This window comes from Anser brachyrhynchus (genome assembly GCF_964034855.1).
Source record: "Anser brachyrhynchus genome assembly, chromosome: 1".
Taxonomy (NCBI): Eukaryota; Metazoa; Chordata; class Aves; order Anseriformes; family Anatidae; genus Anser; species Anser brachyrhynchus.
In genome coordinates, this window is record NC_137694.1 from 115759165 (window position 1) to 115780881 (window position 21717).

At 36.6% G+C, this 21717-nt stretch overlaps 1 protein-coding gene across 7 annotated transcripts in view; it reads left to right on the plus strand.

Moving 5' to 3' along the window:
* Positions 1–19112, plus strand: part of TTC3 (tetratricopeptide repeat domain 3) — a 64628-nt gene extending 45516 nt beyond the window's left edge. For 6 of the 7 annotated variants that reach the window (XM_080602734.1, XM_080602735.1, XM_080602737.1 and 3 more), the window contains 17 exons: positions 40–96; positions 1429–1505; positions 2251–2403; positions 3198–4098; positions 6044–6109; positions 6670–6819; positions 8140–8279; positions 9672–9740; positions 10442–10538; positions 11441–11541; positions 12470–12563; positions 13214–13312; positions 15807–16228; positions 16683–16803; positions 16950–17183; positions 17390–17479; positions 17790–19112. In XM_080602734.1, the coding sequence (XP_080458860.1) occupies positions 40–96; positions 1429–1505; positions 2251–2403; positions 3198–4098; positions 6044–6109; positions 6670–6819; positions 8140–8279; positions 9672–9740; positions 10442–10538; positions 11441–11541; positions 12470–12563; positions 13214–13312; positions 15807–16228; positions 16683–16803; positions 16950–17183; positions 17390–17479; positions 17790–17900 (2982 nt within the window). In that variant the 3' untranslated portion in view covers positions 17901–19112. The remainder of the gene's footprint in view (positions 1–39; positions 97–1428; positions 1506–2250; positions 2404–3197; positions 4099–6043; positions 6110–6669; positions 6820–8139; positions 8280–9671; positions 9741–10441; positions 10539–11440; positions 11542–12469; positions 12564–13213; positions 13313–15806; positions 16229–16682; positions 16804–16949; positions 17184–17389; positions 17480–17789) is intronic. The other variant, XM_080602736.1, reaches the window with a different exon arrangement.
* The last annotated feature ends 2605 nt before the right edge of the window (positions 19113–21717 follow it).

A 21717-nucleotide genomic window follows, 5' to 3' on the forward strand; every position in this document is an offset into this window, starting at 1 on the left:
TTTTATTCTAATAAAAAAGTGATTCTTTTTCTCTTTCAGACTAACAATATCAAAGTTAAAAACAAAAACAGAAAGAAGAACTCTAGAGACTCAAAGGTTAGTAACTTTTTAGCTGCTTGCTCTAAATAGTCTTTTTAGAGTTGCTGGAGGTCAGAGGTATAGCGTCTGTTTTCCTGAATATCTTATGGAGGTTATTCCGTGAAATGTTTTTTCCTGAAGAAGTAGTAAGCTGTGTAGACTCAATTAACAATTTTCCTAGTTTTGTTACAGTATGATTTTGTCAATATAAAATGAGTTTCTAGACCTGAAAAATAGATTTATGAATAACTTTGGTACTGATTGTGTACTAGTAACCTCAGTCTATCCACTGTCCTCATACTTTGATCTTAAATTCCTATATGTAAAAGTAAAAAACATCTATGAATACAATCCATAGACTGCACTATATAATTAATATGTCATGTCCATTTAGTTTTGCATTGATAAATTGCAAATTTGGCAAAAGGCTATTTAGCAGTCCATTTGAGGATGAAGAACATGTCCTTATACCTCATGAAATAAATCTGAAATTTTGTTTTTAACTGTCTTTTCTGATGATTTTTATGGGTATATCAGTTACCAAAGATGCAAGTGTTTCATTTAATGCTCAGAAAAAATGTTATTTGTTCAGTGTTTTATAGATTTTGCTAGAAATAATATTGTAGCTGAAACTGATTTTTTATATTGATTGTCTCACATGCAATCATCTTGATTTCATCCATGCCCCCAAACTTTTATATTTTTTTATCGTGAAGTTTAAGTAAAATGAAGATTAGAGCTATTTTCATCAGCCAGAATTTTCTTTTTTTTTTTTTCTAACTTGGACTCACTTATACAGGTTTGTGTATTTCTAAAGTTAATAGATCATAAAAAATAGAAGATAACTAAAGCATGTAATAGGTGAACATAAGAATAGGAGATATAATACTAAAACTGTGGAACTAGGGATCACTCAGACTTGCTTGTAGTGAAATTATTAAAGTTTGAAGGCTCTCAAATATAATGGAAGAGATTCCTAGAAATTCAGTTGATATGCAGTGCAATGGAATGAGTTTAGACAAAAGTCTTAACAAAAAAGCTGTGTTTTTTATCTGAACTCAGTGAAAAATCAGGCACATCTAGAGGAAAAAAAAGACTGTTTTGGCTGTTAGAATGTCCCAATTTCTTGTTCCAAAATAAGTTCTGAAGAAGAAATTAATAATTTAAAGTTAAGAAGCTTGTCATTATGGCTTAATACTGATAATTGTACTTAGGAGTTTCACGGTTCCATAGTCTGGCATCTGACCACAGTAAAGTTACAGAGCAAGGTTCAGTGTAAATAAGTTACTCATACTATTTACATCGGATCATTTTCCAATTAAAAAATAATAATAATCTGTTTTTAATTAGTCTATTTTAGTATTATCCAGTGGAGTTAGTACAGCACCAATAGAGGAAGAAAAGATATTTATAGAAGAAAATACATTGTAAGTATCATCATGCACCTTTGCTTTTATTGCCCAAACTTCAAAGTACTTTGCCAGGTACCAGAGAAGACAGGCTTTGAAACGCCTTAGAAAGTCTGGGTTCGTATCTGTGTTTTTTGAGGTGACCTTAATATGAGCTTCCGTAGAGACATTACTTCTCTGCTTCCAGGACAGGTGTAACGGGTATTAGAATTCTAAAGATCTTAATGATATAAGAGAGAACCAAATGATTAGCAGGTTGCAGCCCAATAAGTCTTCTAGGCCAAAAGGGATTCTTTCAAGTAACATCTTATCCTCCTCTTCCATTTTACTGTAGGAAGAAATTGGTTGATAAGTCCATATACATACCATCAGTCACAAAAGAACTTTGCCTTCTATGCTGTATCAAGCAGGTTGTGATGTAGGACATGGCTCAGAATTTTTGTGGTAATCAGGAGTCAAACTCCTGTGTACTGAGACTGGTTTTGGTCTTTCTTATAGAAGTGAAAGCTGCTAGGAAAGAGCTATGACCTATTACTAGTAGTTACTAGTTAGTAGGTCAGTTATTCTCAATTTAAGAAGTTCAGCAGTTAAGTATTTGGGGGATAGTGTTTATCCTGTTGGTAGGAAAAAGAGTTTGCTGTTTGGGGTATTTCTTAGCACCTATGTAGCTACTGTATGGTAACAGTGTTCTCAGTATATGTGAAAAATGAAGTTATTTTCAGAGACAAGAATTATTGTTCCTATTCTTTTTTCAATTCTTTAGAGATTTTGCATATTTTTATGAACCATGTATAATCCCAGAATATCTTCGGGGACAACGAGAGGAATTTGAAGCTGTATATGACATTTCAAATAGTAACAGCTATCGAAGACTTTTGGATGATAATCCAGATCAAACCTGTGAAAGTTTATATGAGTACGTATACATTTCTGTGCTTAGCAGTTTAAAAGTCTTACTGTTTTAGCTGAAATGCATATAAATTCTGTATCATTGTGTTAGAAAATTAAAATTATACTATTTCCAGACAGAAGTGACAGAAGTAGTTGGGAATAAAGTATCTTTGATTCCCAGTATAGAAGTAATTGACAATTACGAACAGTAGGAAAGCTCTAATTTTGGACCACTGCAGGAAAACTGAGGCCTTGCACTTAAGAATGTGCTTGCAAGTAATAAAGGAAAACTGTCAAATGGCACACTGTAGTTTTGCTTTGAAACAGTGAGCAGGATGGCATTTCTGACATCTGAAGATGTAATTTATCTGTTCATTTCATTGGTACTCACAGTAGTCATTCCGAAATGTCAAAATAAAGGCATGTAACAGCACAGAGATGATGTCTCAATGCAGTTTATTGACAGCATATTTTATGTATCTGTTATCTAATGGCAACTAACAGATTTTGCCTATACAGTCTATTTCTTATTTTGATCCTTTCAATTCTCAGTTAACTGTGGTGTGTACATTTTCTGCAATAATGCCTCACATAAATAGCATTTGCTTTTTGGAGACAAAAATGTTACGTGCAACATCCTACTTAAAAACATACTGTATTAAGGCCAGAATTTGAGTTCTTATGGTCTGTTGCAGGTATGTACATAAAAGTGTGTTTTCAGTTAGTTGCAGGTTTCTGAGTAAGATGTGGACAAGTAAAAGAATTACAGAAAATTTTGTATGAGAAAACTTTGATTAACAATTACAACTTTTTTTTAAGCTATTTCTCTCAAATACTGGAAGAACATGGTCCTATGGAAATTAATAATAAATTGCTAACTGGGGAGTATGAACATTTCCCTGAAGAAGCTCGAAAGATTGTAGAAGATGAAGGTGGTCTGAAATCTTTTCTTCTGAAATCCCGTCGTTTCGTTATGGTGGATAATGTTATTAGCTTAATAAAGCATGAAGTTCTTATAAAAGAAAATATAAACAGAAATGAGACTGAAGATAATGAAGAAGAAAATTATATTGTCTGTGACGTGCAAGAAAATCCTTTCCAGAACAAGCTACAGCTAAATCCAGCTGCTAAGGAATTCAAACCCCTGTCTTATCCTGAGCAACCTCATATATCAACATCTCCTGACATAACAGTAGCAAGCTATGACACTCCACAGTATTTGCCCTGTTCTTTACCGACTTCATATCAATCAGTACTTAGTCAGAATATTGCTACCGTAGAAAATAGGTCGTCTTTTTCTGAAGTTTTACTAGAATGCTTTGATTCTGAAAATCTCGATATGTTCTTGCCTCAGCCTTCCTGGGGTTATCGATGTGAAAGAATATCACCAATGACTTCTCAAATGCCTCTCATTTCAAATGTTGCCGAGCAACCTAGTTATATTTATGCTGACCATGTAGCTCATTGGGATAATGATGAATCAGCTATTTCAGACAGAAAATGTGTCTGCAGCAGTTTAACAGCAACTGAAACACAACCATACAAAGACCCTCAGTGCCTGTTGGTGAACTCGGATAACTCATTTTATGAGGACAGTTTTGCTGTTGCAAATAGCACAAATGAAGCTGAATGTTGTATACAGGTGACTAAGAAGGAAAAAGCAAGCAGAAGTATACCTCTAATGAAAAACAATCCTCATACAAGGATGATAGCTGTTCAGGTAAGAGATTAAAATGGAACCATTATTTGAGAGCTTTTAAGTGACAAAAGATAGTGTTGAGCACCTTGTGTTAGGTTCTTCTGCTGTGCAAAGTGCAACACCTTTTGGGATGATTTCTTTATGTATTCCCAGAGTCGAATGTTGTGTAGAGTTTCAAGAGGAAACATGCAAGTAGTACTTCAAGCTACCCAAATGTAAGGGGTATTAACAATAGTTAATTGTTTACTCTACTATTTATCTCTCAGAAAAGGCCACAAGTTGGAAAATACTGAGGTGTTTATCAGACTAGGAGCTTCCTTAGAATTTTCATTTTAAATTGCTGATGCTTTTTTTTCAATTATTCTTGGTTTTCATTTGTAATTCTTTAGAGACAGTCTGAATTTTGTTCTGCCTGAAGTTTTGAGAGATTTTTTTGACCCAGGGTCAAGGGAGGGAACTGGTGCACACAAGTGAAAACTTTGTTTTAGAGGTTAGGGAAAGTGCTTCTGTGTCATCTTTTTTCATTTTGTTCAGTGATTTGTTTTAACTTGTACAGTATTTGAGGGTTTAGACGGTTTGTAGATTCTAACCATTGCTGGCTGATGCTTACCTCTTGGTTCACAGGGGTTGCCCAGCTGTAGGGTGAGTTAAAGGGCAAACTCCCTTCACCTTACTTTTTCCTCCTGAAGAAGGGAAACAACAACAAAACAAGAAGTTTCTCCTACAGGCACAGGAAGCATTGCTGAACACCCTTAAAGGGGCACAGCATGCAGCTCACCAGAAGAGGGACCAAAACATTTACTTATTAATGCACCCCAAGGGTTAACCAGCATGGACGACTCATGAAAATGCACTTAAAGTAACAGAGGGAGACAGTGATCGCATGCAAAAGTTACAGACAACAGTTCAGGCTAAGAAGCTAGGTTTTCAGAGTTAGAGATACGGCAGTTTCACATTTCGTTTGTGTGACAGATTATACAAGATGCTCGAGGAACTACTGCAGAGAAGTTCCTAATCTTCTTTCCTTTCTCCATAAGGGAGGAATAACTGTTTATAGCTGTAAGATAAAATAATCATCTTTTTATTATTGCTTTCTAAATTACGAAAATGTTAACGTGTTTCATTGCTTTGTTTTTTTGTTTTTGTTTTTTCATTTTTTTTTCCCAAAGCTTGTTATGTGTACATTTCTTTGCTTTAAGTCTTTCCCAAGCAGTTTACTGTAAGCTGTTTTTCTTTTGGCTGACGTAAAAAGTGATTTCTGTTTGGTTCCTGAGCACATGTAATGAATTGTTAATAGAAAAGGCAATGGTTTTCAATTTAGGGAATTCTGGTTAGCAGAGTTCAAAAGGTCACAATGCACAGAGGTGTTTCTGTTGGCAAAAGTGTGGGAGAGCAAGGCATTTAACATCTGACTGTGTTTTTTAATAGTGTATTAGAGTGGTAACATAAACTGAATCTTCAGTATGTTGCAAGATTAGATTTTAAACTTAATTTTTTTCAGTAGGTCCTTGATGTGATATTGGAGGAAAACAAGCAGGGATTCTGGTCATTGAGTGTAGTCCTTTTTAAGTAGAGGCACTTGTGTCACAGATCTTGAGTTTAGGACAAGCCACAAAACACAACTGCTCTGTGAGTTATGAGACACTGGTTTTGCCAGTCTTAAGTTTGCAGATGTATAGAGCACAGCTGTGTTTAAAAACAGAAAGAACTATCCCCAATATAAATGCTTCACGGTCAATTAAACTAGGAAAAGATCAGGAAAAAAGTGCTTTCATTATAGCTTGAATTCAATTTTGGGAACATTTGCATAATTTCTTGTTACATTGTAGATAGACCTATTTCATGATGTAGGTGGATTCACGTAATTGTAGGTTAGGTACAAAGGCTCCAAAAACAGAGCTGGCATAGTAGTTGAATACGTAAACAGGAGATTTTTCTCATCAATTAATGATTCTTTATATTCTAGGTGAATCATGAAGTAGCTGATAGGGAAACTAATACCTTGCCTTTTCATCCATTTGAAATGCAACAAGTAAGTTACCTGTATATTTGTTCATATTTCTCATGAAGGAGTTTAAAGGAGTGCCCAAACATTTAGGAGTGTGAAGATGAAGGTTATCTTAAAATAAGATGTTGTAACAGATACTTCTGATTTTGAGTTTTTTTTTCCCACCCTTCCTGTTGGACCATAATCTGTAACGTCCTTCTTCCAAACCTCATGTAGGCCCACAAAAAGGAGGCTGTAGTTGTTCATATGTTGGAATATGTTTTAGAGGAAATTGAGTATTTCCTCCCCAAAAACCTTGAGGTTTGATTTAAATATTCCATTGGAGCATGCATGCAGCTCAGACTGATGTTAATGGCAGTCCTATGTCCGTATCAGGAGATGAGTGAGAAAACACGGCCTTCTCTTCATATTCCATTCTTGTCAAACATTAATGTTCATTTCTGTTATACAGAAAACAACTCCCCCAACAAAAAATACAACAAAAACAAACTAAAAACCGTCAACTGACAGCAGACTGACTCTTTTGAATGTTTGCTGCCCTGTGGATAATGGCTGTTGATTTATTTTCTATAACTTATTTTCAGGGAGATATTCTACGTATGGAAAAAGAGCATCAGGTATTAAAAGAACAACTTAAAGAAGCACAGGAAAAATATGAACAGTTACAAAGCCGAAGCTCAGAAGAAATCAGTGTTTTAAAAGAGCTGATAAAAAAAAGTGTTGAAGAGACAGAGGTAACATTTTTATCCATGCGGCAGCGGGGTTAGGAAAGACAAACTGCAGTGGTTCACAATATTGGTTGTGATAGGTCAACACTTCTTCTGAAACTGGAATGGTAGTCCTCATTGCTGTGAAGTCTTAACAGATCTGAAAATCTGTGTGGCATCTTCCTCAGAACACATTTAAATGAACACATAGGTTATTGGTTGTCTCCATCTAGTGGATAGGTACTGGCTTTGATTCAACCCAAAAAGAAAAAAGCACGATGCTATTGACTCTTTCCCTCTTCTTGAGGAGAGGGGGTTCAAGTGGTCAGTGTTTTGATTTGCTGGGATGGCTAACGGGCTTTTCCAGACATTCTCCTTGAAATTGTGTGGGAGAAAGAGTAGTCTCCAGGCATCACCATCAGCCTATTATCACTTCGATTTTACAGTTAAAGCCAAATGTGCTACAGGCTACTCATTTGTCTGCATTTTAAAGGGAATTTTTCAATTAAAAATAAATAAAGCAGGTGAGACCAAAGCCATTCTCCCTACCACCTCACTTTATTCTTTAGTAAGATCTTTAAATAAGGGGCCTGTCATTCAATCTCTAACGTTTTTTTCTTCCTTTCATTTGTGTATTGGAGTAAATTCCTGTACTGCATCTTGGGAGGTCCTGAATTCTAGCTTTAACATTCACAGAATCATAGAATGGTTTCGGTTGGAAGGGTTCCAACCCCTGCCGTGGGCAGGGACACCTCCCACCAGTCCAGGCTGCCCAAAGCCCCATCCAGCCTGGCCTTGAACACTTCCAGGGATGGGACATCCACAACTTCTCTGGGCAAGCAGTTCTAGGGCCTCACCACCCTCGTAGTAAAGAATTTCTTCCTTATATCTGATCTAAATCTACCCTCTTTTAGTTTAAAACCATTCCTCCTTGTCCTATCACTATACCCCCTGACAAAGAGTCCCTCCCCAGCTTCCCTGCAGGCCCCCTTTAGGTATTGGAAGGCCACTGTAAAGTCTCCCCGGAGCCTTCTCTTCTCCAGGCTGAACCTGATGTCATCCTTTCCCTCCAGCGTGTCGACCGTACCACACAGCTTGGTGTATTCAGCAAACTTGCTGAGGGTGCACTCCATCAAGTTGCATTTGCAGATGAGTGGAGTTAAGCATTAATGAGTATGCTGCCTGTTCTAAACACCCGGCCTAAAAGTACATTAACCACTAAATAAAATTCTGTTGTCGTAAATGTTGCTGGCTAAGGTTTTGATCATGTGTCTGCAAGTTGCTCTAACTTGCATTTTAATAAAGTACTCTTTATAGTAATGATGTTTTCTTATTTTTTGCTTTTAGGTATCAAAGAATGAACTAGAGTGGCTTAATCAAGATTTAGAAATAAAAGTAAAAAAATGGCAACAGGAGAAAAAAGAAAATCAAGAGAACTTAAAAGCAGTAAGGAACACCGTCAAAAAGCATGTGGATACTAATGATAGGTACCAATTTTGAATACAGATTTACATCTGTAGATCTCTATTTTTGTCCCTTTGCTTGATTTTTGTTTGTTATAAAGTAACAGTAAGTACAGTTATTTCTGACAGTCTATGGTAAGTTTCAGTATTTACTGATTTTATAAATGAGAATTCAAACTTCTTGCCCTGATAATATCATTAGGGCAAGAAAATGAGTTAAATGCAGATCTTGGTTAGAGCTGGTATCAATAGGACCTGCATGTAGTTATTTAACCTAATTAGTAAATACTACTTCTTCACTGTTCAACATTTTTGAGTGTTCCAGAATCCTTTAGTTTGGCACTGCTTGCATACTTTTCTACTTCATGATTTACCATTTTTTCCTCGGTGTGCTCCTCTACAGCAGTATGATGAGCCTTAAAGTTTTATTTTTTTGTTCCTCTTCCTCACATACAATCAACCCAACTGAACTCTGCTCTGCATCTTTATTTCTTACGCACTTTTAACCTGTACTGCCACAGAGCATATCTGAAGGTTAACTAGGGATGCACATTACCTTCTTTTCTAGTCTTGTCCCCTGCTTGTCAGATTAAAGTAAATCTGCAAGAACCACATAGCTGCATGTATCGTGTGTTTTGTTTTTTTTTAAACCCGTTATCCAACCTAAAACAGAAGTCTGCAGGGCTTCCCATGGACCTTAGATCAGTTATATCCCGTCATGGCCTGGTGTGCAGCAATCCCAGGTATTCCCCTGACAATTAGTTTTCCTGGCTATGAAGGAATAAGAAACAGCTTCAGTCAACCTTCTACTATAGTCATAGAGCATCTAGGAAATTACGTCACTGACACACTGAAAAAATAAATCCAGTGTCACCTGACACAGTACAGTAAGTAGCTTTTCCCAGAACATTTTAAGAACTTCATCAATCTTTAAGTAGTCTAATCATTGGCTGCATAACTAGCTAGAAGCTTTTTCACACTAATAGGCTGGAATATGCATGTCTGCTTTAGTATTTTGTTGTGTTATTGTAAGCATTTTAAAATAGCTGTCAGAAAACTGATGAAACTGACTTATAGTAATGATTTTTCTAATCAGACTTGACAATTCCTACTATATTTTTAATGTTCTCTGTCAGTTTTCAGACTTAAGAAGGCTTCTGTCCTTGAATGCTGTTTTCTTATCTTTAGTATGAATAGTTCGAGCCAAATCTTTCTTGAAAAATTATCAGCTTGCACTTATATTAATTATTTGCTGCTTAATTAAGAATACATTTAAATGCACTTACAGTATTAAACAACATACAAAATGTATAGACTGTCACTACTGCATAGTTATCACTGTGATTATAGAGGAACGTGTAATGTGTTTGGTGAACATTTTTCAGAATAAGCTTAATAAATATTTGATTACTCTAGGTATTCAAAGACCATTGATGAGAAGGAGAAGCAGTATAACATATATTTCAATACATGTCTTGAGACCAGGTAAAACTCTTGTAAAACTCTCAGCAATATTTGTATTTTTCTACTGACTTGTCATTATTGGAGTTGTATGTTTCATTCTGGGTGAAAAATTAGAAAAAATGAGCACTTTAGCCTGTATCTCTTATTTTCAGTTAGTTTACTTAATATAAGTAAATATTACTTTCTTTTAATTATTTAGAATAATTCAAAGCTGGCTTTTCAAAATACTGTCATATATTTCTCTTGATTATATGATACGGTATTTTAGGATACATTAGTAGTTGGGTGCTCTACATACATACTAAACTGTCATATGCAGCTTTGGATCCTCACATACTTGTAATTCTAAGTGTACATAAGTTATCTGAACACTTTCTAAAAGTTGTTCATTTGCGCTTAGATGGAATTCAAGGTTTCATTTATACGTTCTTCATATATGTGAACAGGCTTTGAACAGTCAAACTTGCATGTCTGCAGTAGTTAAGCCCCAATAAACTTTTTACATTGCACAGTGAAATTTGGTTAAGAAATCCCAAAGTTATGTCCATGGAGGCAGCAGTATGGCTACAAGAACATGATACTATGCCCAAAGGCACAAGCTGTACAACATAAATGAAGATACATGGTTCTGAGGAAAAGACAAGTAATAGCTGAAGAAAACCTCTAGAAAGTACTACTGTTGTAAATGTTACTCAAATCTTTAACCTCTTTCTGTTTTGCAGCAATAAACTTGCTAATGAGAAGGTAAAATTGGAAGAACTTATAAAAAAGAGTCAAGATGACTACCAGGAACATATGAAAAGAGCTGTTAAAGCAGAGGTACAAACAAAAACCCTAAAACGCTTCTGTTACAGCCTGAATCATTTGCATTGATGGGTGGGGAAGATAAGTCTTAACTAACATTTTCCCTTAAAGTAGCATCTAAGACTTTTTATAAGAATATATTAAAAGTGTTGATGAAATATCGACAACTGCTGTTCAGGATGTTATCTAGGAAAACTTAGCAAATCATCACGGTGGATTATTATTGACCAGTATTAAAAGTGCACAGAATATGGGGCATCTGTTATAGCCCCAAACAAAATTCAGCTAAGTAATTCAGTTTCTTACCTGCTTTATGAATAAATTCCATTAGTAGGAATTAACCATAGGAAGATACAGATTCCTGTTCAAAATTAAGTCATGCTTAATGAATGTATAGCTAATTCTTTCTTGGGCAGAATTAGAGAGCAATTTCAGTATTTTGCTAAATGGAGATTACTGATCAAGATTTTTGCTAAAATAGTGTTTTATATTGGAAATGCTTTAAGTATCATGAACAATCCTTTTTTCTTAGGAAAGGCTTGAAAATTGTCTTAACCTGCAGTGGGATTTTATGAAAAAGATTAGACTGTTTGTTCCTGTTGGTCTTCAACCATGCAGTATTTAAAAGAGCGCCTTATTGCCTTAAAATATGTGCATGCACCTTTTTGATAAGGTGCAAAGGGAACACACATGGATGCTTTCTACAGTCAGCTGAAGTGAATATAACCTAGTTATCCTCCTAAACGCCTGCCAGTGCCCTTAATTCTACTTGAAATTCCTCACCATAGGAGCAGTGCGTGAGTGTATGTTGTGCTCTGTATCATCAAATTATTGTTTAAGGTGATTCTAGGCTTTATTCCTTGTGTTATAGCAGTGCTTTTATTGCAATCCTTTTTTAAGCAATTATTTTGTTACAGATATCAGTACTCAAAAACTGGAAAAAAACTGAAGTATACAAGCTAAATGCCATAGCTGCCAATGCAGACAGAAATCTCAAGATGCTGAAGTCATTAAGCAGGTATGGAGAGTTTACACTAGTAATTTCAGTACTACTAGTTGCTAAACAAAAGTAATTAGCAGATGGTTAGTCATGATCTGTTAACTAGACAAGTCAATTTTTCTCACAAAGTGATGGCTGCCTGAAAGGTATGCAGTAGTTAAATGCAACTTCTCTGAAGTTGATTTTCTTTTTTAGTCTTATGTCATTAACATGTGAAATATTTAAGCAGCAGCAGCAAACTTCTTGTCTTACTCTTTCTTAGCCTGGGAAGGTTAGGATACTGGGAACATTCCAGTTACTCCTGCCCAGTATCACTAGGGAGGGGGCTGCAATGTAAATAAAGAGGAGGTGAAACAAAACTGGCATATGACAAGATTGTTGCCTTCCTTACAAGGAACTAACTTAGTCCTTTTGAGTTACTTCTTTAAAAATATATGCCATATTCCCTCTCCCGGTAGAAGTTGCCCATACAGGAAGGAACTGTTGTATTAAAACCATTGGTCTTAGGCAAAAATAATGGAATAGAATAGAATATTTCGGCTGGAGGGGACCTACAACTATCCTCAAGTCCAACTGTCTGAGCACCTCAGGGCTTACGAAGTTAAAATGTGTTATTGAGGGCATTGTCCAAATGTCTCTTGAACACTGACAGACATGGGGCATCAACTGCCCCTCTAGGAAGCGCGTTCCAGTGTTTGACTACCCTCACAGTAAAGATATGTTTCCTAATGTCCAGCTTTAACCTCCCCTGGAGCAGCTTTGTGCCATTCCCACGTGTCCTGTCATCAGTGACCAGGGAGCAGAGGTCAGCACCTCACTCTCCACTTCTCCTCCTCAGGGACTTGCAGAGCAATGAGGTCGCCTCTCAGCCTTTTTTTTTTTTTTCCCCATAATAGACAAACTAATGGGAATGCTGGAGTTTAATTGAAAATCTTCATTATTTCAGCAGCTCGGCTTCAGCACTTCCTGAGTTGAAGTCACAGATCGATTCTTGGGAAATATTTATCTCAAATATAAAGAAACAAATGGAAAAAGTAGAGGTAAGTCTTAATTTCTCATAACAACACATAAAAAGAAATCTGGAGATTAAAAAGAATAAATAAAATTGCATTCCTTTTTTAAAACACTAGTGTCTTCTCCAAATACTCATCTGCAGTTTTTTAATGACGAAAGAAAGCTTCGGTTATAAGGCCTGATTATTAAATATAGTTAGGTTACAATGACTATCTTCAGTTTCATAAAGGCAAAATTCTTTCCTTTGCATATGTTGCTTAAAGATTGGATTGCAGAATAACGAGTCTGTAATCTCAGTTCTTTTGTATTTTTTGAACTTTAAATGTCCATGCAACTTCTTTAAAAACAAGGCAGAACTGTCTGCTAAGAGAAGCTGAATACATTGTTAATAAGTTAACATGTAATAATGTTAACATATAACACTTAATATGTAACATATGTTAAGGTTTAAAAACTAGAAAATGCTTCACAAGCCCTTTCAAACATTAATGCAAGTCCTTCAATAGAGAGTTACGTTACTACACCAAATGGTAGCCTTATGTCTCCATGTGAAAGACCTGATAGCTTTGTTGTTTTGCAAAGGTGTTAATGCCATTATTAATGTTGTTAATGCTATTTTAAGTAACAAAAGAGCTTTAGCTAATGCTAATTTGGAGAATTTATTTTCCTTCTGCAGGTTGGGTATGAAGAAAAAATTCAGATGGTGAAAAACGGTGTACGAAATTGCCTCACCAAAATAGAAGCTGTGGATCTGTCATCTCCTCCCAGTGTCCTAGTATGTATCTTACATTTGATAGCGGTGTGTTAAGAAATTCTTTAGGTTTGTACCCAGCATGGCTGTCTGTTACAGAACGTGTACATAAAGAACTTGAATACGTAGCCTCGAACACAAACTAATCTACGCCTCTCCGTATGCCCAGGAAAAGGTGACTGCAGATTAACAGGATAACATCCAGTGACAAATTCCAAAGTCCTTTTTAGAGGCTTAAGCTATTTAAAGTTGATGCTAAAATGCTTCCCATTTTCTTGTACGTCATGACTTTACACCAAAATCCACAGGGACAAAGACCCATTACAGCAACATATAATTGATGATGGATACCAAAATTAACTTCCAGTTGTATCTGTTAGGAACTAGATGCAGTGTCAGCCATTTATAGAAATTAACCTGCAGTAACTACGGCCCAGACAAATAGTATTAACAACACTTTCTTATGGGTTAGAAGTTCCACAAATGCTTTGCTCAAACCTTGTCAGTTACTTTCTAACTATGCATGATTGTTCCTGGTACAAGAACAATGTCAGTGTAAGTCACTACTCCTTCAGCTATTCATCACCATGCTGGTGGGGGGACACGTGGCCATGCTGAAATACTTGGAGCCAAGCTAGCTGAAGTGATGATGCCAAAAACCTGAATGTTGCTGTTCACTGAGAGTAAAATTGAAATTAGGGCACAGAGCTGATGTCCAGCCATGAAGACAAATAGTATTCAAAAATCACTATACCTGGGTCAGTTTGGAGTAAGGAAATAAGGGTTCAGTCAAGAACCCTTCAGGACAGGGGAGTTAAATGACCTGCTAAGTAAAATGCTCATAGTATATTTATAAATGAAATCCCTAAATGCATCAAGGATGCCACAAAAGAAACTTCCTCTAAAAAGTATATTCTCTGCCGAAAGTCGTATTTTTTTCTTTCCTTTGTTTTCGGTTTAATTTGGATCTAATTCTCTCTTCTAATACTGTAGTATATTTATGATTGTTACTACAATTTTTCTGGACTTGTACAAATAATGGTTACCTTTACATTCTCCTGCATACTATTTCTTCCCAATTATTTCCAGGTATTTTTTTTCTCCTTATTGGCACAGAACTCTTAGGAATATTGTAGATATTCTTAGTTACCTAAGTTATATCCTTAGGTTGCCGTCAGTTTAGAGGTTGGGGAGCAGAGTGACTTTTGATCCTTTTGTTCTTCATTTGGTATCTGGTTTTACTGCAGTAATGCAGGAGTAACTAATTAGAAAAGGTATCTGTAGTTCTTTCAGCTTCATGAAGACTTTCATAGGCAAATGCTGAATCCAAATGAAAAAGACTTGATGAAAACTATTTTTCTCCTTGGCTGTTTAATTCTTTCTGTAATTCTTACAAATTTTGAATCAAGTGATACAAAAACATCATTTGATAAAGCTTAAAAACTCTGTAAGGATCTACAAAAATAAACCTAAAGCTTTGTCCTAAGGAATGTGAAAACTTGTAAAAATCTAAATGGGCTAAAATTGAGGTTAGACTGTTCTACTATGTAATGTTTTAGGTCAAGCTGACTTTTCATATCTCTGTTGGCAAAGCTAAGCTGGTTACATACAGATTTTAAAAAATCACGTTCCCAAGCAAATTTTCGGTCTCTGGCTTTTTGTAGACTAGTAGCTTATGCCAAAATTTACTTTCAGTTATTTCTTCTCGTTCTCCTAAGGAGATGATCCTTTTCTGTTAAAGGTGGTTATGGGCATACACCTGTATTGAGAGGATAAAGTATCACTTCAAAAAGTGATTAAAGTATTAAATTAAAGGACACTCTGAATAAGGACCAGCAGGTTTAATCTGACTACGTGTAAATGTAGAATTTTAGTTCTGTGTGCTAGAAGGCAGCCAGCTGCCTTAGAGCCGTCAAGTTCTGAAACAACAGCAGTGATGGGGCCAAACAACCTATTTTAAGGAGTTCTTTCCATTTATGGAAGAGAGTTGTTAGTTCAAAGAGAAATCTTCCTGGATTATGTCAACTCCAAGTTCTTGAGGGTGATGATTATAGCTGATGTGTTTGGTTTTAAAATAAGTAAATGTTACATTGGATTACATATAGATTATATCATCAGTTAAAAGCAACAAATTTTGCATTTTCAAATTGATGGCACTTACTTTAAAGCAGTAGCTTCTACCACCAACTTCAAACTACACTTCTTTAAAACTTAAAGCTGTCCAACAGCCATTCATTCTTTAGAAAGCCCAGAATAAGTAAAAGTAACAGCTGTAATTAACGCATGTATACCGCCCTATTTAATCCTGTTGCAAACAGGTTGTCTGTATGTAGTACTTATTAAAGAGCACCTTTGTGTGATATTTTTACCTTGGTATAACAAGTTAAGATACATTGATAAGACTTTTCAGTTCCTTCTCATGGCCAAAACGTAGCAAAGTTCATGCTGCAAATGCTCGAGAGTTCTGCTCGACTTATTTTAATTACTATTTTTATTGTGGGATCTGTTTATTTCCTAGAGAAAACAAAGCAGACTGGCTATCAGTGATCCAGCTGTTGTCACGTATTCCTCTGCATCTGCACAACCTAACTTACTTCCAGCATTTTCAAGTTCTGAAGATCAACGTCCAACAACTGCTTCATTTAATACACAGGCTGGTGTGAAGCTAGCACACGCAAATTCAAAGTCTCATTCTGCAAGTGATGGAGCAGTGAAAAAACATTCCAAACCTCTGGAAGGATCGTATGCCGATAAAGTTTCATTAACTTGTCCATCAAGGATTTCTGGAAGTAATACTCAGAATATCCAACCAAACCAATCCCACCACGATGATTCAGCTATACATACGAGGCCCCCTGGAATTCCAAACAACGCATTGCCTCCAGAAACATTTGAAAATATTATTGCACATCTACAAACTATATTTCCAGGCTACAGCAGGTATTTTTTAATGTGTACAATGTTGTGGTGGGCAATAAAAATTCTAATCGTCCCATGATAAAAGTACAAAAAGAATTGATTTGTTAGTAGATGGCTCCTATTTCATAGGACGACTTTTCTTAAAGCATTAGTTTCTTTCCCTTGTTCAGTGAGACATTCCTTAAGGCAGCAGACCTACAGAGTTGACTCAATGTGGTTCTCACTTAGAAGCACCAGCAAATAGAACTAGTAGTATTTTATTTTTATGATTTAAGGTAGCTAGATCCTAGTTATTGAGAGGTGTTGGAAGCAGGTGCTTGCTGTAGTTCATCTGAGAAGTTAGTTAGTTTAGTTAATGGAGCAGTAGGCTCTCCTGCTGTGAATCAAACATGGAAAATAGTGTTTTCTAATACCGTGATTATGCCTATAATAGCCACAGTATTACTAATTGCTAATTATGTCATTTTTATTTCAGTTCAACCTTTACCAAGTTCATAAAAGATGTACAGAGAAGAAATGGGAATACATTGTTAAGCTTGAGCTCCACTGAAATTCTAAGAAGAGTGACAGATCTCATTCTGGACCAGCAAAATAAGGTACTGTTGTAGCTGCTGCCATTTCTGCTGTGCGCCTCTGACGGTGGAAATAACGCAGCACATTCCAGAAGAGACCGCACGTTTTTCTTTGCTGTCAGGCTCTGAACTGTGAACTTGCTCAAAATTCTTATCCAATACCTGCCTAGGCATCAGCTTCAGCAGGGAGACCTGTGAAGTCGGTATCCTCTGCTTCACCAGGACAGACTGGGACTCGGAGTCAGGAAGTATCTGCAGAAGAAAATGTACCCAGCCCACCCAAGGCAAGACCTGTGCACAAAAATGCCTCGAGTCAAAATACATATCCAGCTCAGCCAAATCTCCAGCCATGGGGAAACGTTGGAGCAATGCCTAAATCTAAGTGGAAAAAAATAGACTCCACAGTAAGTTCTCCATGATGAATTTCAAATTATTACCCTGTACTTCTTATAAGATGTGAAATAATTAGGTGTATTGCTGGAAAAAATAAGGACTTGTTCATTTTGTGGACAAAACCTTAAATAGACTTGGTTAAAGTTAGTAACATCATTAAATTTTTAGAATTCAATGATTAATTGTTGCTAGCTTTCAAATAACATTTTTTGTATAGGCCTCCAGTGATGATCCTTGCACCATATGTCATGATGAGCTAAGCAGAGACTCATGTGAACTGGAATGTGGGCATCACTTTCACAGAGAGGTGAGGATTCTTATTTGCATCTAAGTGATAAGAATGTTTACTCTTTGTTCAGTTACACAGTTGGTTTACTTTTATAAAGTTTTTCCCCCTCATCCTCTAGTACCTGAAGTTAAAAACAACAATACATAGTTTTCCTTTATATACTTTGTGCACCAAGACTTGCTAGATACAATCTTACCGTGTTGAAAAGTTTCAAGTTTTAGATCTCAACTAAGGTGATAATTCATCAGAATGATTTGAAGCTCTTTAAGCTGAACTCTTTGTACCAGACTTGGACTGTTTCCTTAACAATATCTTCCTGTTCTTGCAGTGCATTAGAAAATGGCTAAAGGAACATTCGAGTACCTGCCCTATCTGCCGCAATCATGTTCTGTTACCTGAAGACTTTCCTGAGCTTCCTGCAAGAAAAAAATACGCCTAAATCTTGTTTTATTTAACATGTAATAAGATGTAAAGTGGCTGCAGATAAATAACCATCATGACATGACAAGGAATGGAAACACGATGCCTAGGAAGAGGCTGATCCCTGGTTTTGCTGGAAAGGACAGCAGAACTCATTCTCGTCCAGTATTTAACACTTGGCTGTAAGCCACGAGACACGGGTACTGCCACGGCACCTACAGTATCAAGTTAGTATACTCCAAAATCCAGCACTTCTGGTTCCCGCCTAAATGCGTGCAGCTGATGTAGTTCAGAGGCCAGAATCACACAAAGCTGGTAGGTTTTTTGGCTAAGGGGTTTAAACTACTGTATCTACTTTTCTCAAAGGATGGTTATGCCTATGAACAATTCCTGTAAAAAGTGCGTGTCGGGTCCTTCAGAGCTGATACTACACTGAAAATAAATTCTAATATCAAACAAATAGGTGAGCTGAATGACAGACTAGAACTTGGAACAACCAATCCACTACATTTTCATAGTATAAACAATTATAACTTAACTGCAGGATTCAAATCAGGATTTTTGTGATCATTTTGAATAGGGTTCATACAATTTCAACACCTTTTCCCACATAAATCTACAACTCATAATTCAGGTTGTTTAAATAATGACTTCTAACAATAGTTTGAAGCAAGAAATTTTAAGTATTCGTGTCATTCCTTCTGTTTGTACATCATTGATTTGGAATAATATGACTTAATTTTTTAATGTGAAAATATCTTAAATATCCCTCATAGTTGATCCGATTTGTCTAAATCGGAATTAAAAGATTTTTATTTTTGATGAAGCAATAGAGTGCATTTGTATTCTGTGCGTGAATGCCGGTTTATGAGCAATGTGAGGTACGCAGTACAACAGCTGAAAGAATTGCTACCCTCCTGCTTCAAAAGTCTGAACTTGCCAGAACGAGTACCCTTTTCATTGTAAAAAATTGTTTCAGATGGCCAGAAGACCAGGGCTAGATAGCATACACTGGTACGCTAGATAATGTAAACACACTGAAAATACAGTGAGTATGATTGTTTGGGTACAAGCAGTATTAAGCTGATTATTTGAGATAAGGTAAGTCTAATGGATTATTTGTTTCCCCAAGTGGAGTATGTATACTACAGATGAAGTTTTAAACTATCTTGAGATATGTCAGTACACTAATTGGAACTTGGATCAAAAATAAAATTACTACTGCAGCTGATGTGGTGTTCTTTTAATATTTTTGCTAAGTATGAGTTACTGTTGAGTAAACTACTATTTGCTAGAGGGCTAAGGCACTGTATAGCCAAAGAATTAGGTACTGTGCTGCTCAGCACTACACCACTTGCATCCTTTTCAGCTTCTATTATTTTCTCAGTGGGGAAAATATATATATATATTAATTAGACTTTATCAGCTGTTCACAGAAGCAGCCCAAGTCCTCGCCACTTAGGCCACTCTTTTCAGGGTAGAGGGATCCTTGACCTGCTAGGCAGTGGCAAAGCAGTCCCACAAGCCACGGTCAACTATCTGGTGTTTTCCAAATAGAATATAACTTGGTTTGAGGTAACACAGGTAAGTTGGCTGTGAAAACAGGTAAGGCAACACTTAGTGTTAATGCAGAGTTAATGAACTGATATTTATGAATGTTCATGCTTGTTACCAGCCAATCTTATTTTTTCCCTATACTCACAGCACCGATAGGAGCCCAAGTTGCTAAGTAAGTGGGGTGATTTTTAATCTGTGCTCCTTTTCTCTTCCCTGACATGCAGAAACCACAAGAATTTTTACTGATAGCCAGAAGTGGTTTATTCACATCTTTAAAAAGGAGGCCTGAGAGCAGACAACAAAACATGATCTAGTTCTAAGACATTTAAGACTAGTTTTTATGGAGATAAGAAGTCTCAGACTCTTTAACAGTAAGTACGTGTGGACAAGGCTAGTTTATTTTCAGACTAGGACAAGGTAAAACAGCCTTGCTGTGTGTCTAGGATTCCTGACTTAAGGATATATACTGTGTGCTAAATGATTATTTCTGCGGTGTTAGGATGCAGTTGACCTTTTCCTTTATACATGAAAGGTCTGTGAAATGCTCCATAATTACAGCAGAAGTAGTCTGGTATCAATGTGTGAAAAGAGTCCAATTTCTAATCTGCGATGACCACTTCTAGGCAGCTTAGTGCAGATACTGTAATGTTAATCCTTGGCTTCCTGTCAAAGCTGCTTCTGGGAAAGCAAGAACGTTTCAGGGAGCAACTGGAGCACTCACTCTAGAACAGGATTTCTCAGCTGTCCGTGCTGTATTTCTGAACTATTCTGTACCATCAGGCTCCTGGGATCATCGCGGTGCAGGCAGAGAGGCGATCGAGGAGGGTGTGGGTAAGAGATCTGCTGCTGGGGATGCTATGGCCAGAGGCAGGATTGAACACCAGTGCATCTTCTCAAATAACCTAAATGTGTGAAGTGCTACTGCTGCCTCAGCTGTGAGCAGCAGGTGGCACTCCTTTAACATCATGCAGACTAGAAGCAGGAACTTGTTTTCCAGTAATCATTCTGTGCTGGTTCTTGATCTTGCACAAGTGTTTATTTCCAGTAACTGGGGGGTGGGGCACAGTAGTCAGGGAGCTTTTTTTTTTTAATATACGTAAGACTGTTGTAAGACATTAAAATACCACTTCAATTGTTTTCCTGAAGTACAGCTGATACCGAACCATGACAAAACCCAGAATTACACTTTCCTGCTTGGCAATGCTGCTGGATAAAGCTATAGGAAGTTGGTTTGGGCAGTTTTCTTAATTCTTTTTAGGTTATCATCTTGACACTCACACTTAATGTAACTCTATATACTTAGCCTTCCTCTGTTCCACACAAAATTTTATGGAAAATTCATGGAAGAACAGTGTGGCTGTTCTGTTGACTTTAACGAACACCAAAATCCATAACCTGTTCTTGGGAAGGTTAATTCTTGCTGAAATGGCTTTCCCATCTAGTTGTTCCTGCCTTGCTAGTTTACGTGAACCTTTAAGATGTAGTATTACAAACGTTTTAACGTCTTTCTCAGCATAAAACTTTCTCAACATGAAACTGTATCTTACCTTCACAAATGCCTCTCCTGGTGTTTACACTTCTGTGTTGATCAGGTGACAATATCAACCCGCCTATTTAAAGACTGAATCGCCTGTCTCCCTTGGAATGGTAACTTGCATCATGAGGAATCATATCCTAAAGGCACAAGGTCCACCGCATAGAAGTTTATGTAGTTTCTCCCTTACTTGGTATAGTCTGCCCTCTGAATGGACGGGTCTGCAACAACACGGTGATGCTGTTTGTCAGCTAAGTCATTCCTTTTTCACCTCGGAGCTGAAACATCTTTAATAAGAGGAAAGATGGTAAAATGCTAAGAATAAGCATGTTCTTAAGCTAAAACCTATGACTGATCTTCCTTGGTGCTATATTTTACATATATAGCAAAGGTAAAATAAGGCCATGTTTTTCTAATCCAGGGAAGATCCAGTGCAGTGGAGGTAGAAGTCAGCTGCAAAGCACTAACTTCTAATGAAAGCATTCCTGCAATACAAACTCATTCCCAGTTTGACCAAAATACATTTGGTGTTACTTCAATATTATTAATTTCATCTCTCTTATTTCAGTCATCTTGCAATATTCATCCCATGATACTACTGTGCACTGTTGTAGCACCATTTATTATACTTTCAAAGACATTATTCAGTAGTATATCACACTACCCTACCCTCCCCCACCATCTCTATACATTATATGGAACAGGACTAAGTTTAAGAAGTTGTTAAAAGACTTTAGAACAAGTG